The following is a 24,497-nucleotide window of genomic DNA, read 5'->3' on the forward strand; positions in this document are numbered from 1 at the left end:
TTTCATTTTTTTACATCTCTGTGTTAGTTTCTAACCTTAAGTATCACAAAGGTCATAAAACCAGTCAAATTTCATTTCACTGATAAGAACTGGAGCCGAGTTTTATATTTCATCAACAAGAATATTGGTAGACAAAGCAATGCCATTCAGATATCCTTGCATTGAACCTCCCCTCCTTCAAAGATGAAATTTTTGCTTTGCCTTTATACTAATCCAGGCAAACCAAAATAAAAATTCTGGATAAGTTTTTACATGACCGTTGTCAGAAATGAAACACTAGTCTATTCATAAAAACCAAACAAAAATTATTTGAAATTTTGTTAATCACATCACCCTGCAGATAATTCTCAAATTAGTTGGTTATCCCCTTCTATAGGTATACTCTCTAATGGATGGTTCTTATATACAGTACTTCTGAATTACAATCTATAAGAACATAAAATTAACATCACACATAATCTGTAATGAAACTGATGTTCCCATTATTTCTCATCCAAAAGAATTTGGTGTACTCCATTTCTTTTAATAAACAAAGCAATTTATACAAAAGTGGTTGAAAATTACCTTGAATTATATCAGTGTCCTTCCACTTGAACCATCCGCTACTTTATAAAGTTTTAGAGGGTTGGGAATTAATGTTATGACTGAAATTCTGATTCTGGCTTAAAATGTCAATCACACAATAAAAGATACAGTTGTTTAAAATTTGCCCTTTGCAATATTGAACATTTTAGACATAAAGGATTTCTCAGCACCTGAATTAAGTGGCTAACCTTACTCAAAGTCTAGGGAGCTGATCCTTTTTTCTTAAACATTAGCTCAGGATATGCCTAACTGTAGAATACATAATAGAAAACACATAATTGCAAGTACTCTTCAGGGATTCACGGATATAACCTGACTCTGCTGCAGAGACCAAAATCAAAGTGAGAATAAACCAAAAATCCAAAATAAGGGTTAATAAAGTTGGCTCCCTCATACCCTATCTGTAGCCACAGCCTATTGCTGCTGCCACAGAGGACTAAGACTCCCAAAGTACTTCCAAGGCTTTCAAAGTCAATTTACTGACTTAACAAAAAAAACACAGTAATCTTTCTGATCTCCTAATACCTAACCTCACAGAAAAGAAAACTGAGGCAGAGAATTTGATTCTAGGAAAAGGTTCTACTATTAAAAGAGCATATTGGACTAAACAAAATAAAATACAGAGCAAAATTCATCACATTCCTAAGTGACTATTCACACAATTCATTTCCACGGATAGCTGGAAGGAATCAGGATAAATCAGAAAACAGTGATTTAAATAGTTTATTTTTTTAAAAGGTGGTTACTTTTTTAAAATGCAATGCCACGCTTATAGGAGTGTATAGAGGTGACATATCTTTTCCTTAACCATGCTTCTTTTTACCTTCTGCACAAAGGTAAAAATTTTTGTTAACCTCATAGTTAATAGTACAAAACAGAGGTCAGCAAACATTTTCTCTGAAGGACCAGACAGTAAATATTTTAGGCTTCACAGGCCTAAAGTTTTATCACATGTTTCTTCTTTTACAACACTTTAAGAATGCAATATTCACTGTTGACTCGCATTATATAAAAACCGACTGGGCCAAATTTGCTTGTCTGCAGTAGTTTGCCAACCTCAGGTATAAAATACCTACTTTGTCTTGTCAGGGAGATGCCTCCCTTCAGGCTTCTTGACAGTCCACTGCCTGAAGTAGAGAAAGGCCGTATTTACAACTGAATGTGGCTTGTGACCAAAGTAGAAACAGAGTTCCCGCTCACTTTTGACTCTCCTGGTTTCTCCATTCATTCAATAAATTTGTTGAGCACCCACAACGTACACTCCTAAATATCTTTGTGTTCGCAGAGATTTCCAGTGTTTGTTCCTTAAATGCACGGTTCCTGCAGTTTCTCTCAACCTGTAATTATCAGGTCTTTATACTCATGTTTTAGGGCACATCAGGATTAAAATCTCTACCAGTGCTCAAGAGGACACATGATTATAAAAAATGAATCTAGCTAACAATGATCTCCTTCCACCCAATACACATCCTTCTTCAAAACTGCAGCCTTGATGAGGAAAAAAATATGTGACTCCACTTAAAAAGATACTCCTTTTCCCCCCATAAGCTGAAACTTAAAAAAAATTGTTTTCCCCTCAAATCTAGAACATCCACCACATAATTTCTTCCATTTTCATAGGTCATTGCCATGTTAACATAATATCTAGACCCAGGTAGGGCTCTTCATTAGTTTTCTATTTCATCCATAAAACAATACATTTAGGGGTAAATAGTACTTTCAAAGTACTTTATGCTCCCACATTTCATCTCGGGAAAGGAGTCGTCATGATTCTGCTCCTTTAGGATGAAAACTGTAACTGTCAGCTTTCTGAATATTTCCGTTATCGATCCTAGGTAAGGGAAGACTTTTTAAGTAGCCAAAAGGAGCCAGAACTTCAAGATTAAAATATAAAAGTTGCCGCCATTCCAGATCTTTGGTACAGACATCAACTACAATAATCTGATTACCCACACCACACAGACACGGCACATTTTGTAATTAGAAGTGTTTGTGATTTTCCTTTTGACCATGTAAACAAAAGGGACAAAAGCACTCTGCAATGTTCTCTCATTTCTCTTAAATACACATGTGCACAATCAGCTCTCCCTTTGATCAAGTCCATGAGGAGAAAGAACAGAGTGGACCAAGGTTATCGCTTCCGCTCCCCTCTTTGTGTCCTTTTCTTTTCCTTTTCCTTGCGCTCCTGCTTGGCTAGTTTGTCCCTCTCCCTCTGCAGCTTGTCCTGTTCCTTCTTCCTTTGGGACTCATCCCGAAGTGAGTCTCGTTCCAGTTTTCGGGCATTGAGGACATCTTCCACATTGGTGTTTCGGAACAGAGCTACAGATGAGTTAAGGGATTAGGGTACAGGTCACACAGGCCTCAACTACTGCTCTTTCCTTATTCTTGCTGTCCTCCCTCTACATGTTCCTAATCTTTACAAGAAAACTCCTTATGATAATTTATCTTTGGTCTAATGGGAAATCCTGAAACTACCATTACAAACATTTAAAATTAATCCTCAGAATAAAAACCTCAGACTTCTCTAAATTTAAATGTTAAAATATTTTATGAAAATGAAATTTCATTCCAGAATAAGCACTTAGATCATGGCAGACTATTGTTGAAGTATCTAGGCTACTTTCAGTCAACAAGAATATCAATGTAACTGGCAAAATTTTTATGTACTTGGCACTATTAAAAATGGCTGGCTCAGTCAGTTAAGCATCTGACTTCGGCTCAGGTCATGATCTCGTGGTTTGTGGTTTGAGCCCCACATCAGGCTCTGTGCTAACAGCTCAGAGCCTGGAGCCTGCTTCGGATTCTGTGTCTCCCTCTCTCTCTCCCCCTCCCCCACTCATGCTCTGTCTCTGTTTCTCTCTCTTTCTAAAATTAATAAACATTGAAAAAAAATGCTTGAAAAGAGGTAAATAAGTTGTTTAACCTTACTAAACTTTATCAATTTGCTTTTTTCCCTAGACCACTGAAGCTTAAGCAAAAACTATGTCCTAATAACCACAAACTCTGAATTTATAGAAGATACAAAATAAGTTTAACCAGTTAGAAAATACCTAGCCAAAAACTTTACCCCTCATTTCTTAGGACTTTAAAAATACAACCTGGGGTGGGTGGCTGGCTGGCTCAGTCGGAAGAGCGTTTGACTCTTGATCTCAGGATTGTGGGTTCAAACCCCATGCTGAGTGTAGAGATTACTAAAACAAACAAACAAACAAAAAAACCAAAAAACAAAAAGCTCAAAAAAAGAACAAACCCCTGTTACTACCAAACAAGCTCCTTCCTACTCTTAAAACATAACTTTTATTGCCTTAGTGCTTTAAAATAACTCAGTCTTCCTCTTCTGTGATAATCCACCATACTTGTCTTTAAGAAGGTGGGTTCTTAAAAAAACAAACAAACAAACAAACAAAAAACAGTGGATTCTAAATGTAGAAACTTCTCATAAGTGATTCTTTTGGGACGTTCCTCAGCACTTGTTTCCACCTGTCCGTAATTTTAGCTCAAAAGTATTCAGTGTTTGTGTTCTCTTTCTGACAAATTATAAAGTCTTTGAGGACAAAGTCACATTTTAATCTTATTTTAGTTTGCTTCCATCACTGGGGATCCCAGTGCTATACACAGGGTGTATTGATTCTTATTTTCCCTTAGAAATTCTTAAGAAATCCTTCCTCCCTTCACAATACAGGTGAACATGTTTTCTTCGGGAAAAGTTCTTGTTAAGAGTGACCATTTATGGTTGTCCTAGGAATGGGGCTCACATGCTGGCCTGACATGAGTTCCTATTGGTAAAAGGGAGGCCCCAGCAATGACAGCAAAATAAAAACTGTTCCTCAAGAGTATTTGATGGAGAAACACTTGGGGATGGACACAGAGAAGGATACATTTATCAGAACCAATGTTCATTGTGGTGGCGCCTGAATCATCCTTCTCATCTGCTTCGGTGAGTGATGTCAAGGAAAGTCCGATGGAAAACAAAGGCTAGCACATCCCAACCCAACATCAGAAAACATTCGACGAAGTGATGGGTAGGAAAAGCATGCTGAAGAAAAACTGTCAGGGATGTGGTGGTAACCCCAGGAGAGTCATCTTTAAAAATCTCAACGAGGGGAAAATTATTCAGAGCTACTGTAAGATCCTTATCTCCTGGCAGCTGAAAAGAAACTTAGCCTGGTCTGGGTGGACTGGCCCAGGACTTGGAAGCCAGGGGATGGCGAGATGACTTCTAAAACAGTGCTTCTCAGGGGCATCTGGGTGGCTCAGTCAGGCGTCCAACTCTTAATTTTGGCTCGGGTCATGAACTCACGGTTCGTGGGTTTGAGCCCCCTCGTTGGGCTCTGTGCTGTCCACACAGAGCCTGCTTGGGATTCTCTCTTTTCCTCTCCCTCTCTCTCTCAAAATAAAAAAAAAAAAAACAACTTAAAAACAAAACAAAACAAAACAGTGCTTCTCAAAGCATGGTTCCCAGATCTTCCCGGCAACTTGTTAGGAAAGCACATTCTTGGGCCCCACACTGGACCTACTAAATCAGAAACTGGGGAGTGGGGCCCAGCAACCTGGATTTTAACAAGTTCTCCAGGGGAACCACTGCTTAAAACATTGTTCTTTTCTAGCCCAGGAAATGAGACTGTGTCATTGGAACCCTAGCTCTGCTGACCCTGGCAATAAAAACATCAGGAGAAGAACAAGTTGGCCCAAAAGAGCCTAACAATTATTTCCTAAGCTCGTGACGAGACAACTAACATTTCCGGTATCATGTCCACCACATAAGGCACCACATACTCCAGTCAAGCAGGCTCTGGAAGCTAAGCATCTCCTAAACAATTTCAAACTCAAAGGGAACCAAGCCTGTCTCTGGTCAAGGGCAACTGCCTTTGGCATGGTGCCCAAATTCCAGATTTGGGGATGTGATCTTTCAACTATGTGGTCCCTGGAGTATTAAAAAAAATAATGAGATTCAAATGAAACTGCCCCAAATTTGGGAATCCTTCATCCAAAATGATCTGTATTCTAGTCCTGGTTTTGCCACTAAATCTATGCATATCTCTGATTACACATTCCACTCTCACTGTCTCCGTTCCCTCATCAACTGGGAAACGAATATAAAGACTGGTTATACGTATGACACTGTACTAGGCAGAAAGGTATTATACAAATATAAACATACAGCTGCATCTTAGTTTCTGGAAATACAATATAAACAGTCCATTATTAAGGCATTATTTCTTTCACACTGAAGTTTCCAACTATCCCAATATCAATTCTCACACCCACGAAGGGCCAGAGATCAATGCCATTTCAGAGAGAAAAATTAAACTACACGAAGAGATTGGCAACTTCCCAAAGCTCACTGCAAACCAGCAAACATGTCTGACTTGAGCCTCGGGGGATGGACCCAAGACTCCAAAAAGGATATTCTTCTTCATCTGTCACATCAGCATACTGGGCCAGGAGGGCAGCTTTTCTCTGTTTCTCTTCTTCTGACACCATCCTGGGCTTCACCACAATCTGTGCCTGCTTCTCAATTAGGGTGGCAATGGCCTGTACCTCATCTGGGAGGGGAAGGGAAGGGAGGGACAACAAGGTTGTATGTAAGAGAAAACAAGCTTACCGAACCACCAGTCCACCCAGGCAGTGCTTGCAGGCAAGGCAATGGCATCTGCTGATTCTTTAGGGCCCTGGGGTTCAAAGGAGGTGCCTCAGGGGCCAAAGAGAAAGGAAAGAAAAGGCCCTGCAGGCTAGGCTTTAGGTCTTGTATCTATCTTCAATCAGAGCAGCCCTGCTTTAACCTGTTTTATAAACTGGAGTTTTTGCTGCTTTACCAAAAAAAAAAAAAAAGTCAGGGCGCCTGGGTGGCTCTGTCGGTTAAGCATCTGACTTTGGCTCAGGTCATGATCTCTGCGCTGACTGTACAGAGCCTGCTTTGGATCCTCTGTCTCTCTCTCTCTGCCCCTCCCCTTGCTTGCGAGCTCTCTCTCTCGAAAATAAATACACATTAAAAAAAAAAAAAAAGTTGAAAAGCACTGCATTAGAACCATAGAAAATTTGGCTTTAAGCATGCAACTTTCTCTCCTCTCAAACCAGAAACATAAGAAGGAATCTAGAATCAACTTCTGCTGGTCCCTTTCATAATGATGATGATGCCAGGTGAAATATGTAATTTTTTTAAACGTTTATTTTTGAGAGAGACAGCATGCATGAGCACGGCAGGGGCAGAAAGAGGGACAGAGGATATGAAGCAGGCTCTGTGCTAACAGCAGCGAGCCCAAGGCAGGGCTGGAACTCTCGAACCACGAGATCATGACCTGAGTTGAAGTTGGACACTCAACTGACTGAGCCATCCAGAAAACGCCATAGATTATTTTAAAATAAAGTCAACTAAGTTATCCATTCTCAAAGAAAGGGGGCAGTGGTGTCCAGTAGTGGTTTTTATGCCTGGACTCACACTAGAATCATCTGGTGCAGCTTTTTAAAAAATGCCAATACCTGAGCCCCAACCCCAAAGACGTTTCTACAACTAGTCCATGGTATGGCCCTAGCACTGGCACGTTTTAAAGTATATCAAGTGATTCTAATGTACAGCCAAGACTGGGAACCAATGTGTAGTTTAGAATAGATTCAAGTTTGGCTTCTAGGATTTCAGTTTTCTGCAGTTAATCTGTCATACTAATGGTGAGTATATTAACCCACTTCTCTTTCATTTCCAGGGGTGACAAATTTAGCTGAATAAAGCAAAACATCAACCACAACTGTTATGAAATGAGAATACGGAAAAGGTAGGAGGTGGGAAAATATAGTTGGCCCCATACCTGCCATGAAAATCTACAAGGGACAGTAGAAAGAGGATGAAAAGGAAGAAAGCAAAAGCCACAATGGAGGGGACTATGGTCAGGTGGAATGGAAAACTGTAAAAAAGAAAAGGAAACCAACATCCAGCTAAAAAGTTCCAGTAAGCTGCTGGGTGTTTGCCAGCTTAAATTATCTTAGGCAAAATGCGTAGAAAATAGCGAAAACTCAAAATTCTCTAACAGCTGTACAGTAAAGGTCATTGGAAAAGGCACTGCAGTTTAGACAAACTCCCAACTCTACCTTCTTTTTTCACTTTGGTGACAACATTCTGACTTTCCGACCATCGTTCCACAATCTCCTTGCAGATGTGAAGAAGAGAATCTTCCTCCTAGTTGGAGAAATAGACCAGTTAATTTCCCGAGGCCCTCAGCCTGAACAAAGCCCATGCACAGGGCACAGCTTGCCTGCTGGTGAGGAGAAGTCACGGGGAGGATCTGGGGGCCACAGAACAAAAAGCATGTTTCTGTTTTGAGGCTCTGGAAACAGAAGTAATCCTGTGTCTGAGGCCCAGAATCCACACCTGCTAGGTCAAAAGCACCCACTCCATCCTGCCAAGCACCAGGTGAAAGGATTCCCAATAATTCAGGACAGTCTTCCTCATACTTTTGGAGCAAAAACCTGTTGCCTGAATCAAAGCCGTGAAATCTTTCTTGGCTGCTACACTCAACTCAGTACATTCTCCAAGGTTCATCCACTTTCGAGCTGGAACATATCCGTGACCTTGCTGAGCTGACCCCACCTCTTTAGGTGATAAATGAGTAGATGGTCTCCTATCCAACCATCCTTTTGTTCACTTTACACAAGCACACATATCGTCCACACACATGCTGATCAATCTTCCTTACCATGATATAAGAAAAAGGATGTTGGCCTTGGTGTCAGACATACTTAAATTCAAACCCAGATCTATGAACAAGATTCTTAACTTTCTGAGCTTCACGTCTTCCCAGGATTTTAGAAAAGATGAAAGAGAATGTGTACGAAGTCCCTACCCTGCTTGGCAAAGAATAGGCATTTCAACAGATATAGGTATTTCCCTCCATTTTCATTATGGCTGCTTCACCATCTTCATGCTCCACTCTTCAAAATGAGCTGTCAGAGTTCACATTTACTAAGTGCTTAGCATGTGCCAGGCACTGTTCTAAATACTTCACATAAGAACTCTTAATTCTTAAAACAATCCCAAGATATAAGTACCATTCTCAGTTTATGGATGTGGAAACCAAGGCCTAGAGTTTAAGTAACTAGCCCAAGGTCATTAAGTAATAAGTGGATTAAAAAGGATTTGAACCCAGCAGTCTAGCTCTGAGCCCATGTTCTCAACCATTATACCATCTCTCAAAGAAAGCGAGGAGAGACAGAACACAGACTTTTTTAAAGATATTACTGTTTTTTTAAAAGTAATCTCTATACCCAACATGGGGCTCGAACTCACAACCCTGAGATCATGAGACACACGCTCTACCGAATAAGCCAGGCAGCCGGCCCTATTTTGGATTTCCTTACTTTCCACCCAACAAAGGATTACATCCTCTACCCTATGTTCTTTTTGGCACTCATGCCAAACATACAAAACTTCTTTGGTCCACAGTTTCTTTCTTTAATTCAAGGAACCCCAGCAGGAAAAGTAAAGGAAGAAGAAGAAAAAGAAGGAAAAGGAGTGGCGAAGCATAAGAGAGAAGATGCTCTTGGAGGATGAGGTGGTTCATTCTCCCAGGGTTCACCCAGACCAAAGTAGTTCATTCATCCATTTGTTCATTTATTTATCCAGATACTGCCTGCCATGTTGAAGGCACTAAGATAAGTGATAAGAAATGAATGAGAAACAGTCCCTGGTCTCAAGACACTGACAATTTAGAAGGCTAGTATATAAATAGCTGCCCTAAAGTGTTACTACCCCCATTAATGTAATAATCCTACTTAAAATTACAACTCACCCCTCCATTCCACTTCTGATTCTCTTGTAATGTTCCTTTTTTGCCAGTACTTACTGTTTTCTAGCATACTATATAATTTACTGCTTTTTTTTTCCCTGCTAGAATGTCACCCCATAAGGGGTGACAGGGATTTCTCTTTTGTTCCCTAAGGTACCCCAAGCACTTAGGGCAATGCCTGGTAGAGAGTAATCCATCAATAAAAACTTGATGAATCAATCAATCAATATAAATGCTACTGGAAGGAATTTTAAAAATGATAATAGAAAGCTTTTATTATTAACTGCTATTTGCTCCTAACAATATACACTGTCCTTGAATCTTAACTCAAGTTGCTGCTGACAAACTTCTTAATTCCTAATATTGAATCCGAGCCCAATCTGGTAGCTGATTTAGCTATGCCTTTTGTTTTTCCTAGAAAGGGATTTGGTACAATTGTCAGGGTCTTTTAGATACAGCCTGACTGACAAAAAGCAAGCAACACCGTGAATTATACATTTGATGTATACCATGTTCATTGGCCTTGCTGCTCTTTAAAGTTCCTTCTCAGGTGTTTCGTGTACAGGACCCCTGCCTCACCATATACTTCCTGGCCAGTTCTTCCCAAGGCAATTTCCTATATAGAAGGGCTTGCGAAAATCAAGAGAAAATTAAGAATGGTGTGTGAATCAGGCAGAGAGAGCGAGAAGCCACCCTTAAAAATGTCTGTCTTCTGTAGTTCATGTAAACAAGAAGCAAATATAGAGAAAATATGGTTCTAGATAACTCTTCTCACTTCTACCAAGAGACTGCTAATAGTCTAAGGCAAATTCATGCTTGCCTTCATCAGCAGATGTGCAGTTCCAAATAACGACACCATGAAAAGAAGAGGTCAAGGAGCTAGTACCAATGAGTACCCAAGTTACTTCAACCTCTTTTTCACAGAGTCTTTAGAAACTTCCCAACTGGAAATAAAAACTAACTTAAATTGCTTGCCTTACGCTCTTCCCCCCACCAACCTGCTACGTCGTCAGGGTCCAGGAAAAGAATTTACTATGGCGCTCTATCCCCACCGAACTTATAAGATGCATCACAAGCTGTGTTAAAGCTTTCCCATTTATAGGTCAATCTCACCAGAGCAGACTTCGGGACTAAATGGGGCACTTTGCCAAGAGAACCTGAGACAGCTGCACTAGTGTTATATTTCAACCCTATGCCCAATCATCAAACTGTGTTTCCACCAAGTAAGTGTAAATGGAGATGAAAGCAGCAGAATGGTCAGGTTGGAAAAGTGGACAATCTGGTGATTTACTACTTAAACACAGATTAACGTACACATGTCTCAATTCTTGAATCTGCTTTTAAGAAGCTGGGTACCAAAAAGAAGCAGCAGCAGCAGCAGCAGCAGCAGAAAAAGAAGAATACCAAGCTTCTCTCCCTCCCTTAAAACTCTGACCTTAATGGTCGCTTTGGCAGCACATATACTAAAAGCTGGAATGATAAAACTCTGACCTTATTTGCCACCTCCCCCAGCAAACATGGATGGTCACTGCATTTCTAAATACTGTAAAAGATCAAGCACAATATTTGCTTCAGTTTGGCCTAGGCCTACACCTATACCTAGACTTCTACCTCCAGCTTACCTTTTTTGAACTCCTACCTCCAAAATAGGAACTGAGAAGGTACTTCCTGCAGGCTTTTGTCATGGGATAGCACTGGGCACTGTCTCTTAAAGACCACAGACATCCCAGAGCACTTTACTCCTCTCTCTGAACACTGTCAACGGATGGGAATGAAATCGGTCGTTAGGCGTCTATGATAAAATTCTCATTTAGGCATTTCAGTGCCTTCGGAAGAAGACTCACTCAGCTCACCCACAGGGATCCAAGAGGGCCGTGTCCCCAGGAAAAAAGGAAAGCCACACTTCTCTATGCACCTGCAACCTTCTGGCTTCCCAAAACCCTGGTTGGTGAGCAACCCCCTTCCCCCGCGTCCCAGAGCTCAGAATATTCCTCTCCCATGGGAGACCACTAATCCTCTGGGACACAAGGTATGGGAAAAGGGGTACGAAGTACTGACAGGGGCCGCCAGGAATCTAAAGGAACGTGTCCCGGCTTCTCACCAAGAAAGCAGAGAGGATCCCTTGCAGAGCATCCAGCCTCTCCTCTTCCTCCTCCTCCTGCAGGACACCCAGGATGTAGGCGCCGTAAACGGCTCGGTCCACTCCCAGCGCCTCCAACCGTCCGTCCAGCCACGACCCAAAGCCGCTGCCCCCGCCATCATTCTCGCCGGAGGCAGCCGCGGCCACTTCGCTGGGCGCCGCCATCTTGGGGTCAGGGTCCTGCCAGCCTCCAGGGCGCCTACCGCAGTGCCTGACGGGCCGCGCCGCGGGCGTACTGCGCATGCCCCTAGAGGTAACACACGCCCCGGCCCGTCTGGCGTAGAGCCAATCGACCAGTAGTGACCGGCTTGGGCATTTTGCACCTTCTAAATACAGCGCCAGTTGGCGACCGCATGGTTACGTCATCGCTCGGAAACCCTGGCAGGTGAGTATTCTTAACAGACTTTTTTACAGTTGGGGAAGTTCTGAGAGGTTCGGTAACTTGGCTAAAGTCACGCGGCTAGGAAGGGGGCTGGGATTCAATTTCGATTCCAGCGCTTCAGTGCATCTCACCGAGCTGCCCTTCCGCGCGCCTCGGTAGATACTACGCCGCGCATTCCCACACAGCTTTCAATAGGGAACCTGCTGACTCTGTTCAGAGTGTTGGGAAAATAAGTAAAGTTCTGCACCATAAGATGGCGACGGGACTAAAACAAGCTCTAGTTCCTAGCTTGGAGACTCCTTTTCCTAGGCTCTTCCTGCCCTGTTTGCAGCGCGGGAAAGCCACCACCAACGTGGAAAATGACGCTATAAATTACCCTTCCCACCTGCATTTGGGGCTCAGATCTTTGGAGAAACTGTCTCCTTTGAGCCTGCAGGTGTTAAATAAATCTCCAATCCACCAGGATCTCCGAGTGCCGCTTGGTTTTTCCGCCAGCGTTCCAGCCTGGTTCCGTAACATATTTGGTTGGTTCCCTGACCAGGAAACCCCACTGCGCTGGCCCACTGTTGCCACTGGTTTGGGAGATGGGCGAGGCGGTGACGGTGACGGAGCGAGGAATCGCAGAGGAGAAGGGGAGCCCTGCCTGATTTTCGGCAGTACCCTCAGTCGCCCAGGCTGGCCCTGCTCCGTCTTTCCTGCGGTACTCAGAGAGACCTGCTAGGTGAGGACCTGGACCCGATGTCGGAACCAGTGAGGCTGGGGCCCCAACCCAGTCAGGGCCATGCAAAAGGCTGGAAGGGGGACCTGATCACTCCCCGGGGACCTCAGTGGTCTCACAGGTAAAAAATTCTGTGGGAGAGAACGTAATAGCCTCTGGTATATGTGTGTGTGAATGTGCAGTTCAGCCAGGCTTGCCCGTCGGTTCGAATTTGTGGCTCCACAGATGGGCACCCTTAAGGTCCCCAAGAGTCTACGGAGTCTGAGTGGTGTCTTGGTGAAAGGCATCAGTCCAGGGCGGCATCGAATTAGACTCCCATCGAAAGTCACAAAGCTGAGCCCACCACAGCCAAGCCTTACCTAAAGTTTCCCTCCAGACCGCAACCAGTGGAGCATCTGCTTGGTCCTCTCAGCTGAGGGGATAACCCCTTTTTTGTCTGTCTCTGCGACACCGAACACGAGAAAGGGATTAGTAATGGGGTCAAAACAGTAAGCCCAAGATTCTTGAGGTCCTGCTTAAAAACTTTAAGGGATTCTTTAAAAGGGATTCTCAGGCGACTATGGGATGAAAATGATACCCAGGAAGCTAAGAACCTTTGGTGAACTAGAATGGCCCACGTTCAATGTAGGATGGCCCCCAGAAGGGACATTAGATGCCCAGGTGCAGCGGGTTTGGCTAACAGTCACTGGGAACCCAGGTCACCCTGACCAATTTCCATATATCGACTCCTGGCTTGAAATTGCCTGAAATCTCCCACCTTGGGTGCGATTCATCCATAACAAGCAGAGTCAGGAAAAGGGTTTTAGCTGCCTCACCTGGAGAACCAAAGAAGCAGCCTACTGCTCCCCCGGTATTTGCGGGGGACCCAGAGGAAGGCCTTGTCTTTCCGCCACCTTATAACTCTCCACCCCCTGCCCCCCACCTTGCCCTGGGGCTTAAAACTCCTCCTCCGTCGATCTCTCCTCCAGCCCGGATCTGCCATCCATCTCTCCTTACCCCCAGACCTGGAGAACCCTCTCTCACCAGGGCCAGCAGCCAGATTGCAACCCAGACCAGACCTGACGCCCTCCAAATGCCAGTAAGGGAGATGAGAGAATCTGAAAGACAGAATGAGGACGGAACAGTCCAGCCCAGCCGTTCCATGGTGTATTATCAGTCCTTCTCTATAACCGACCTTCTTAATTGGAAGCACAGCACTGCGTCATACTCTGAAAAGCCACAAGCAGTGGTCGACTTGATGGAGTCCCTCTTCCAGACCCACCGACCGACTTGGGAAAATTGCCAACAGTTACTCCGTACCCTGTTTAATACAGAAGAAAGAAGGAGGAGGATGAGGGAAACGCGACAGTACCTAGAACACCATGCACTGCCAGGCATCAATGACCCTGCTGCCTGGGCTTGAGCTGCCGTGCCTGACATGGGACTTCACCACAGAAGAAGGACAGGCTCACATCCATTGGTACCAAGAGGATCTCCTTCAGGGAATTTGAGCTGGAGCCAAAAAGCCCATGAACATGACTAAAATAACATCGGTCACACAATAGCTTGGGGAGTCTCCCGGAGACTACCATGAAAGACTGTGTGAGGCATACCGTGTATACACCCTGTTTGATCCCGAGGCACCAGAAAGTCAACAAATGGTAAATACCTCCTTTGTGGCACAGGCTGTCCTAGACATCAGGAGAAAATTCCAAAAGTTAGAGGGCTTTGCCAGAATGAATATCACTCAGTTGATAGGGGTCGCCAATAAAGTTTCATGAACAGGGAAGTCACAGCTGAGAGAGAAGCTGAAAAAAGACTAAAGAAGAGGGCCACCCTTCTCACAGCAGCACTGAAAGAAACAGAAACCACCAAAAGGGGGAAAGGCCAGAGCCCCCTTAGCAAAGACCAATGTGCCTACTGCAAGGAAAAGGGACACTGGAAGAATGAATGCCCGAATCAGAAGGGGCTCCCAAAACCCAGCCAATATTGAGAGCAGCCCCAAGATGGGAACCTCATTGGTCTGGCTGAGCTAGAATCAGACTGAAGGAGACCGGGCTCTTTCTGTCTTGGCCCCCATGAGCCCACGGTCAAAATGAAAGTAGGGGGCCAAACAATAACTTTCATGGTTGACACTGGGGCTGAACATTCAGTTATCACTTCCCCGGTAGCCCCTTTCAGCCAAGAGACAGCAACCATACTTGGGGCTACTGGGATGCGGGCAATACAACAACTTTCTGTCAGGCTCGACAATGTGAACGTGGGGCCACAAGGTCTGGCAGGAGTTCCTCTACTTGCCTGACTTCCTGATTCCCCTCCTGGGCCGAGATCTGCTCTCCACACTTGGGGCCCAAATAACTTTTGAACCCACTGGACACACTAAGCCTCCAATTAAACCTGAGGCAGAGGGAAACCCTGGTCCTGGCAATGACCATGCCAAGGGAAGAGGAGTGGAGACGTCTGTGCCCAGGCCCAACCCTGTAGTCCATCAGAATTCAGGCTTGCATTCCCCTCTGTATGGGCCAAAGATAACCCGCCTGGACTAGCCCGGAATTGGGCCCCCATCGTTGATCTGATCCCTGGAGCCCAACCCCAAAGACAAAGGCAATATCCCCTTCCACTCGAGGCTAGAATGGGCATACAGGAGCACCTGATCAAGCTCAAAGAAACAGGTATTCTAATTGAACACCAATTGGCTTGGAATACCCCACTGTTGCCAGTCAAGAAGCCAGGAGACGGATAGCGGCCAGTACAGGATTTGAGGGCCATTAACAAAGTGACTTTCCTTACACCCAGTGGCCCTGAACCCGTACAGCCTCAGCCAAGTTCCAGGGTCAGCCAGATGGTTTACATGCCTCGACCTAAAGGATGCTTTCTTCTGCCTCCGCTTGGCTCCTCAAAGTCAACCACTGTTTGCCTTTGAATGGACTGAACCCGTTACAGGCCACCAGATGCAGCTGACCTGGAAACTTCCCCAAGGCTTCAAGAACTCTCCCACTCTTTTTGGGGACGCACTGACTGCAGACCTCGCCAACTTTCCGAGGGAAACCATAGGATGTGTCCTCCTCCAATATGTAGATGATCTCCTCCTTGCCAACAACACCCAAGAGAACTGTGCAAGAGGCACAAAGGCTCTCCTGCAGCTCCTGTCCAACTCGGGGTACTGGGCCTCTTGGAAAAAGGCACAGATTTGTCAACAGCAGGTCCGATACTTAGGCTTCCTCCTCACAAAAGGAAAAAGAGAACTAGAACAGGAAAGGAAAAAGGTTATCACGTTACCACAGCCCCAAACAAAACGAGGCTTGTGTGAATTCTTAGGAGCTGCAGGGTTCTGTCGCATTTGAATTTCTGAATTCTCAGCCATAGTGAGGCCCCTTTGACCAATTGGGAGAGCCATAGCGGGAGCTCCCCACCTGGACTGAGGAAGCGAGGGCCGCTTTCGCAGAAGTAAAGTCAGCTCTGGGACGAGCTCCAGCCCTGGGTTTACCTGACCTAGGAAGACCTTTTAACCTCTTTGTATGTGAAAAAGACAAAATAGCCCTTGGAGTTCTCACTCAGAACATAGGGCCCTGGCAACGGCCAGTAGCCTACTTGTTGAAAAAGCTTGATTCTGTGGCCACAGGATGGCCACCGTGTCTTAGGGCACTAGCAGCCACAGTCCTGCTCATCAAGGAGGCGGACAAACTCACCCTGGGACAAACACTTAATGTTAAGGTGCTGCACGTGGTCACGTCCCTCATGAACACCAAGGATATCGTTTCCTCTCCAACTCTTGGCTGACACAATATCAAGGGCATCTCTCCGAAAACCCAAGGGTCACTCTCGAAATAGTGAGGACACTGAATCCAGCCACTTTCCTCCCCACGGAAGAAGGGGAACCTGACGATGACTGTTCCGAAGTAATAGATGACGTCTATACTAGCCACCTGGACCTCTGAGACCAGGCTATAACAAGCCCAGATATCACCCTGTTTAGCGACGGGAGCAGCTATTTACAAGAGGGCACGTGAAAAGCAGGATACGCAGTAACCACAACTACTGTAGTTTTAGAAGCCAAGGCATCGCCAGAAGGATGATGGGCACAACAAGCTGAACTGTACGCCCTGACCCGAGCCCTCATCTTTAGCAAAGACAAACGAGTCAACATCTATACTGACTCTCGGTATGCCTTTGCTACTGTGCATGTACACGGGGCCATATGTAAGGAAAGAGGCCTCCTTACTGCTGCAGGAAGAACTATTAAAAACGAGGAAGAAATACTAACCTTCTCAAGGCTGTATGGCTGCCAGACAAGGTAGCTGTCCTGCACTGCAAGGGACACCAGAAAGAAAACAACGCCGTAACTCAAGGAAATTGCCTGGCCGACAAAGCACCCAGAGCGGTTGCCTGTGATGACCCAGGCGAAGCTCCCATCTACACTATGACTCTCGTACCCCCAAGGGAGGCCTTTCTGCTCCTTTACACAAGAGGAAAGAAGTTGGGCCTCGACAGAAGGGGGCACACTAAGCAAAAAGGGATGGTGGGTCATGCCAAACGGGCGCATCTTTGTCCTGTCATCTGTGGGAAAACACCTAGTCAAGGAATATCACCAACTCACGCACCTGGGAAAAACTGCACTAGAGGCCCTCCTCAAAAAGAACTACTATGCAGCCAGCTGCTGGCATTATGCTGAGCTGTCAGTGAATGATGTGTCACATGTGCCAAAAACAATGCCTGGTCTGCCCCATGGCCCCCACCTGGCATACAAAGGATGGGGGCCGCCCCTTTCAAAGACTTGGAGGTGGACTTCACAGATAGACAACCAAATAGAGGATTCAGTTATCTTGTAATAATCTGCACATATTCAGGATGGGTCAAAGCCTTCCTGACCAGGACAGAATGAAGTCGTGAGGTGGCCAAAGCTCTCCTATGGGAAGTTGTGCCTCGGTTTGGTCTGCCCTTAACCATAGGGCAGTGGTGACAATGGACCTGCATTTGTGGCAGACATTATACAAACCTTGATCAGGTCCCTCAACATTACCTGGAAACTGTACACTGCTTACCAACCCCAGTGCTCAGGAAAGGTAGAGCAGATGAATCGCACCGTCAAGGAAACCCTGGCTAAGTTCCACCAGGAAACTAATCTCCCATGGCCATATTTACTGCCACTGGCCCTCTTGCGTGCCCGATGCATGTCTGGGGCACTGGAATTCTCCCCCCTTCAAATTACTATATGGGCGGCCTCCCCCACGTTTAGGAAAACTCCCAGGAGACCAACACCAGATTGGAGATAAGGAAATAAGGGAACAGCTTCAGGCCTTGGGGGCAGTCCTAAATAAGTTACAAAGATACACCATAGAGAGGGCTCCAATTTCTTTAGGGACCCCCGTTCATCCCTTTCTGCCAGGGGACTCTATGGGTCAAAGATTGGAAGAGGGAACCTCTTAAACCACTGTGGACTGGGCCCCATACCGTTATTCTAACTCCTACAGCCCTTAAAGTTTCAGGTATCACCCCATGGGTCCATCACTCCAGAGTTAAGAAGGCCAACTCAGAGGAACCCTCAACCTGGTACAGTGATCCAGATCCAATCAACCTGCTTAAACTGACCCTCAAAAAAACACTGTCCCCTGAGGTCTCCAGCCCTGCTCCAGCCACACCCCGGAAGCTGGCTGGCCTGCGCACGGCAGAAGCTTGAGGAATCAACATGTGGACCGAGCCTAGGGGTTTGGATGCAACTCTCCCAGCCCTTACCCCTTACTGGTATCATAGCCCTGATCTTGCTTCTTGCTGTTGGGCTAATAGAGACTGCATCAGCAAACTGGACAAAAGATGAATGTTGGGTCTCACATACCTCCTCTGAATGGGAGGACTATTAAGTATTGCCTGTATATTATGTTAAGCTCTCTCACCCTCACGACTGCCACATACCCACCTTGCCCCCAGGATTGTTATAAGACAATAAGGACAGTAGCCCATGGTATCAGGAATGCAAGGGCATTCAGCTCCCTCACCTCCCTCCACAAAGATTGTTATAAGGGAAAGACACCCACCCTCTGCCAGTCGCCAGATGCCCAAGCACGTAAGTTTTGGACCGTAGAAATAACCCAAAATAGCAGAAGCCCATGTAACAAACAGAGTCTCCAGAAAGGAAAGCGAGTCTGCTATACATATCTTCCCCAACTAGGGACATCAGACGGGGGAGGAGTGCAAGATAGGGCCCTTCAAAAGGTCCTAAAGAATACCTGGACCAGGCTAATACAAGCTGTAAAGGCAACCACTCCCCAGCATCCTACCAGGGTTTAAACCTTTAAGCCCTTAATTAAGTGCTTACCAATTCCCAGCTCCCAACGCTGGGCCAACACTATAAGTCCTTCACAAAGTGAATAACCACACCCAAACCTGCTGGATGTGCTTGCCTCTCAGGAGGCCTCTCAGGACTTACTTAGCCACTCCTATCGCCTTGGCCTGGGAAGCTCCTGACAATCTCACAACCAACACCACTTGTCTTGATTGGACCCTTGGCCACTGGGGTCCTTCTCACGAATGCTGATAATCTAACTTGTACGGCCCCTGAAGGTATGAACGGCACTTCCCTATGTGGGAGAAATACAACCTTAAAAAAGAATACAACCCTATGCTCAACCCCTGGGGTATTCTATCTGTGCTGCAATTCGGCCTACTGATGCTTGAAGGCCACTGGACTCAGATGTGCTATTCCGTCTTCCTAGTTCCAGAGATAACTGTATACACTGAAGATCAGTTCCTAACAGCCTTTAGCCCCAAGTCCCGGGCTAAACGGGCAGTCCTCCTACCCGTCCTGATAGAAGCAGGAATTGCAAGGGAATAGGACCTGGAATAGGAGGCATAGGTTCATCCGTAAGGCTATGCCACAAACTATCGAGAACTAAATGAAGACATGGAACGGGTAGCAGACTCCCTGGTAACCTTACAAAGCCAAATAAACTCCCTGGCAGCAGTGTCCCTCCAAAATAGGTGAGCCCTCGACCTCATTTCAGAAAAAGGAGGGACTTGTATCTTTCTGGGGGAGGAATGTTGCTATTTTATAAACCAGTCAGGAATAGTCACGACTAAGATTAAGGAACTCAAGGAAAGAATTCAACGTAGACAACAGGAAAATACCAGTCAGTGGAGAGGATGGGATCTCACAGACTGGGCATCCTGGCTCCCTGCCGTGGCAGGGCCCCTACTTTCCATAATTTTACTTGTGACCATCAGCTCCTATATACTAAGTACCTTGGTAATTTTATTGAAAACACTGTTGCCAAACTGCAGCACGTATCTTAGCCTTCCAGGGTACCAACCCCTAGAGCTAAAAGGTGATGCTCAATGAAAGATTTTTAAAAAGGAATCAAAGGTGGGGGGAGGGGGGCGCCTGGGTGGCTCCGTTGGTTAAGCATCCGACTTTGGCTTAGGTCATGATCTCGCGGTTTGTGAGTTCGAGCCCCGCGCCGGGCTCTATGCTAACAGCTCCGAGCCTGGAGCCTGCTTTGGATTCTGTGTCTCCTCCTCTCTGCCCCCCGCCCTGCTCATGCTCTGTCTGACTCTGTCTCTTAATAAATAAACATTTAAAAAAAATTTTTTTTAAGGCATCAAAGGGGGGAATGTTGGGAAAATAAGTAAAGTTCTGCACCATAAGATGGCCGACGGGACTAAAACAAGCTCTAGTTCCTAGCTTAGAAACTTCTCTTCTGGATACTTCTGCCCTGTTTGCCACGCATGCGAAAGCCGCCACCAGTGCAGAAGATGACGCTATAAATTACCCTTCCCATCTGCATTCAGGGCTCAGACCTTTGGAGAAACGGTCTCTCTCAGTCCGCCGGTGTTAAATAAATCTCCAATCCGCCAAGATCTCCAAGTGCTGCTTGGTTTTCCCGCCAGCATTCCACCTGGTTCTGTAACAACAATACCTGTCGTCACTATCGACTAGCACCACCTTTGCCTTTCCAAGCGCCTCTAGTATCAAAACTCAAGCTCCAGGAAACCTTCCGTGGTTCTCTGCAGTCTGTGTTAAGACCACTCCAGTGTGCTGCAGTTGCTTCTCTGTACTTAGCATGCTGCACTTAACGTAGTACTGGATGCAGTAGGTGCTCAATAAATGACCGGGCAACCTCAAGTCATTTTTTACTCGTTCATTCAACACTTAAATGCATATCTTTGAAGAGACTTCTCTACTCTTTTCCAGGCACTGTGCTAAGAGCTAAGTATCTGTGAAGAGGTGGTTTTAATGTCCCTGTATTAAAGGTAAGGAAACTGGGGCGCCTGGGTGGCGCAGTCGGTTAAGCGTCCGACTTCAACCAGGTCACGATCTCACGGTCCGTGAGTTCGAGCCCCGCGTCGGGCTCTGGGCTGATGGCTCAGAGCCTGGAGCCTGTTTCCGATTCTGTGTCTCCCTCTCTCTCTGCCCCTCGCCCGTTCATGCTCTGTCTCTCTCTGTCCCAAAAATAAATAAACGTTGAAAAAAAAAAAGGTAAGGAAACTGAGGCAGAGAGGCCCACAACTACAGGAAGCCTAACTAGAGGCAAGGGCTCATACATAACAACCAGAGCTTCAGCTGACTCTGCAAAACACCTGGCTCTGGGCTGAAAGGAATTACCCAAGAACCTGGGTTGGCTTTTCCTAAACTGCAGAGAGGCTGGTAGGTCACTGGCCTGACTCCTGCATTCACTAAATATTTATTATCTACAGCATGCATTGCTGCTAGCACTGAAAATGCAAAGATAAACGTCACAAAATCTCTGCTCTCAAAGGATCTTCAGTCTGGTGGGAACAGGCATGTTTAATGACAATATAGCAAGATAAACGTTTTAATGGAGACTTGTCCAATGGAGGTTGTAGTAAGGCGCACAGAAGATTAAGTCCTGTTGCAGTGGGGTTAGAGCTGTGGAGATGGGGGCTGCCTAGTGGAGATGGTACTTGTACTTTATTTAGAGAATGAATCAAAGTTCTTTTTTATAATTTTTTAATTTTTATTTTTTATAGATTTTTTTTAACATTTTCCTTATTTTTGAGAGACAGAGGGAGACAGCACGCGAGCAGGGGAGGGGCAGATAGAGAGGGAAACACAGAATCGGAAGCAGGCTCCAGGCTCTGAGCTGTCAGCACAGAGCCCCACGCGGGGCTCAAACCCATGGATCATGAGATCATGACCTGAGCCGAAGTCGGATGCTTAACCGCCTGAGCCATCCAGATATCCCATGGATAAAAGTTCTTTAGGCAAAAAGACTAGAAGAGAAAGAGAGCTGACCCCGATGAAGGGAACTGTGTGCAAAAGTTTGTTCGGGACCTCCAGAGATTTATGTATAGCTTGAGCAACACAGTTCAGATAGAAGATTCTCAGGGAGTGACAGCACAAAGAAAGGTGAGCTTCTATACTTTGCAAAGGATCTCTTGAGAGAGTTCCCATATTATTGAGATAATGTAAATGGATGGGCATGGAACACTGTAAAGCTAGGAAATACAAGACAGTGTGAATATTATCTCCATGACTGCTGTGTGCTTAGAATGTGACGGTAATGCAGTCAAAAGCCAAAGTCCTCCCCCAAAGACTTGCCCCTGTTTCAGTCCTCAAATACACCTTTTTTTTTTTAAAGATTTTATTTTTAAGTACTCTCTATACCCAACATGGGGCTCAAACTTACAACCCCGAGATCAAGAGCCGCATGCTCCACCAATCAAGCCAGTCACGTGTCCCCTCATACACCTTCTAACCCAGTGGCTAACTTGCAGGTAGTGCTTGTCAGTTGGCCAACTTGGGAGCCATCATGACTCAAGGATCATAGCGTGAGGTCAGTACAGAGCCCCCAACCAGAAAAGTACCATGAGGTTTTGTTAGCTTTTTTTTTTTTTAACTTTTTATTTCGAAATACTTACAGACATCATGAGAAGTTGCAAAAATAGTACAAAGAGACCTGTGCCCCTTCTTCCGCTTTCCCCCAGTGATACTATATAATTATAGTACAATATCGAAATCAGGAAATTGATATCGGTACTACGCACAAAAGTTTTTGAAGGCATCACGAGCTTATCACAAAACTGAGTGAAGGCTGCTCAGACCCTCCATTATAAAAAAAATCCTGGGGGGGCGCCTGGGTGGCGCAGTCGGTTAAGCGTAACTTCGGCCAGGTCACGATCTCGCGGTCCGTGAGTTCGAGCCCCGCGTCGGGCTCTGGGCTGATGGCTCAGAGCCTGGAGCCTGTTTCCGATTCTGTGTCTCCCTCTCTCTCTGCCCCTCCCCCGTTCATGCTCTCTCTCTGTCCCAAAAATAAATAAACATTGAAAAAAAAAATTAAAAGAAAAAAAAAAAATCCTGGGGTGCCTGGGTGTCTCAGTCGGTTGAGCATCCGACTTTCGGCTCAGGTCATGATCTCACAGTCCGTGAGTTCCAGCCCCATGTCGGGCCCTGTGCTGACAGCTCAGAGCCTGAAGCCTGCTTCAGATTCCGTGTCTCCCTCTCTCTCTGTCCCTCCCCCACTAACGCCTTTGTCCCTCTCTTTCTCTCTCTCTTAAAAGTAAATAAACATTAAAATAATTTTTAGGGGCGCCTGGGTGGCGCAGTCGGTTGAGCGTCCGACTTCAGCCAGGTCACGATCTCGCGGTCCGTGAGTTCGAGCCCTGCGTCGGGCTCTGGGCTGATGGCTCAGAGCCTGGAGCCTGTTTCCGATTCTGTGTCTCCCTCTCTCTCTGCCCCTCCCCCGTTCATGCTCTGTCTCTCTCTGTCCCAAAAATAAATAAACGTTGAAAAAAAAATTATAAAAATAAAAATAAAAATTTTTAAAAATCCTTATTGGCCATGTTATTACAAAAGTTCTTGCTCATAGTTAAAAAAAAGATTTACAGGGGCGCCTGGGTGGCGCAGTCGGTTGGGCGTCCGACTTCAGCCAGGTCACGATCTCGCGGTCCGTGAGTTCGAGCCCCGCGTCAGGCTCTGGGCTGATGGCTCGGAGCCTGGAGCCTGTTTCTGATTCTGTGTCTCCCTCTCTCTCTGCCCCTCCCCCGTTCATGCTCTGTCTCTCTCTGTCCCAAAAATAAATAAACATTGAAAAAAAAAATTAAAAAAAAAATTTACAAATGGACAAACCACAATTTATAGGAAACATCAATACAACGTTTTTCACTATAAAAAGATGCTGATGCATAATTTTTAAAATATGCAAATTAAATTTGGCGATGAGTTACCATGTTTGCCTCTCAGATCAAAAAGTCTTGGGGCCGGGTGCCTGGGTGGCTCAGTCCTCTGTGAAGTGTCTGACTCTTGATTTCTACTCAGGTTATGATCCCAAGGTGGTGGGACCATCCCACCTTGTTCTCTGTGAGTGTGGAGCCTGCTTGAGATTCTCTCTCCCTCCACCCTTCCCCCTCTGGCCCTCGCTCTCAAAAAAAAAAAAAAAAAACTTTACAGAAAGTCTGATAATATGCTGTGTTGATCTGTGATTGGGTAGCAGGCACTGGAAAACGTTGAAGCTGGAGGTAAATCAGTACAATCTTGTTGGAGGGCAATTTGAAAAGATCCAGCATTCTCCTTCTGGGAACTTATTATAATATGTACATGTGGGCACAATGACGTATTTTCAGGGATATTCATTGCGGTGATACTTATTGCAGTGAAAGGACAGAAATAGTCTCCATTCTGTTACTGGGAGACTGGCTCAAGCTACAGAAAGGAGTACTGGACAGCTGTAAAAATGGAGGAAGCTCTTTATGTCCTGACAGGTAACAAAACTCAAGATAGATTGTTAAAGACAAAAGTGAGGCTCAGAACAGTATGTGATGTTTGCTTCCATTTGTGTTTGAAAGAAGGTGGGGTACAGAGAATACATACACATATGTATCCGTGCATGTGCATAAAATAGCTCTGGAAATATACACAAGGGGTGGGAGCGTGGTTGTCACTGAGGAAGAGAACACTGGGAGACT

General features: G+C 45.5%; 1 protein-coding gene and 1 long non-coding RNA gene across 2 annotated transcripts; one reads left to right on the plus strand and one right to left on the minus strand.

Moving 5' to 3' along the window:
• Nucleotides 1-1,294: 1,294 nt before the first annotated feature.
• Nucleotides 1,295-11,710, minus strand: CCDC43 (coiled-coil domain containing 43). Its single transcript, XM_025917624.2, has 5 exons — nt 11,464-11,710; nt 7,669-7,756; nt 5,996-6,131; nt 4,464-4,522; nt 1,295-2,904 (listed from the first exon to the last, which is right to left on the minus strand). The coding sequence occupies exons 1-5, from the start codon at nt 11,665-11,667 to the stop codon at nt 2,717-2,719; spliced, it is 675 nt and encodes a 224-aa protein (XP_025773409.1). The 5' UTR covers nt 11,668-11,710; the 3' UTR covers nt 1,295-2,716.
• Nucleotides 11,688-20,432, plus strand: LOC147574395 (uncharacterized). Its single transcript, XR_015244202.1, has 2 exons — nt 11,688-11,887; nt 13,571-20,432. It is a non-coding gene; the product is annotated as an uncharacterized LOC147574395 (long non-coding RNA).
• The last annotated feature ends 4,065 nt before the right edge of the window (nt 20,433-24,497 follow it).

Source organism: Puma concolor, chromosome E1, assembly GCF_028749965.1.
Source record: "Puma concolor isolate L17-30 chromosome E1, mPumCon1.1.hap2, whole genome shotgun sequence".
Lineage (NCBI taxonomy): Eukaryota > Metazoa > Chordata > Mammalia > Carnivora > Felidae > Puma > Puma concolor.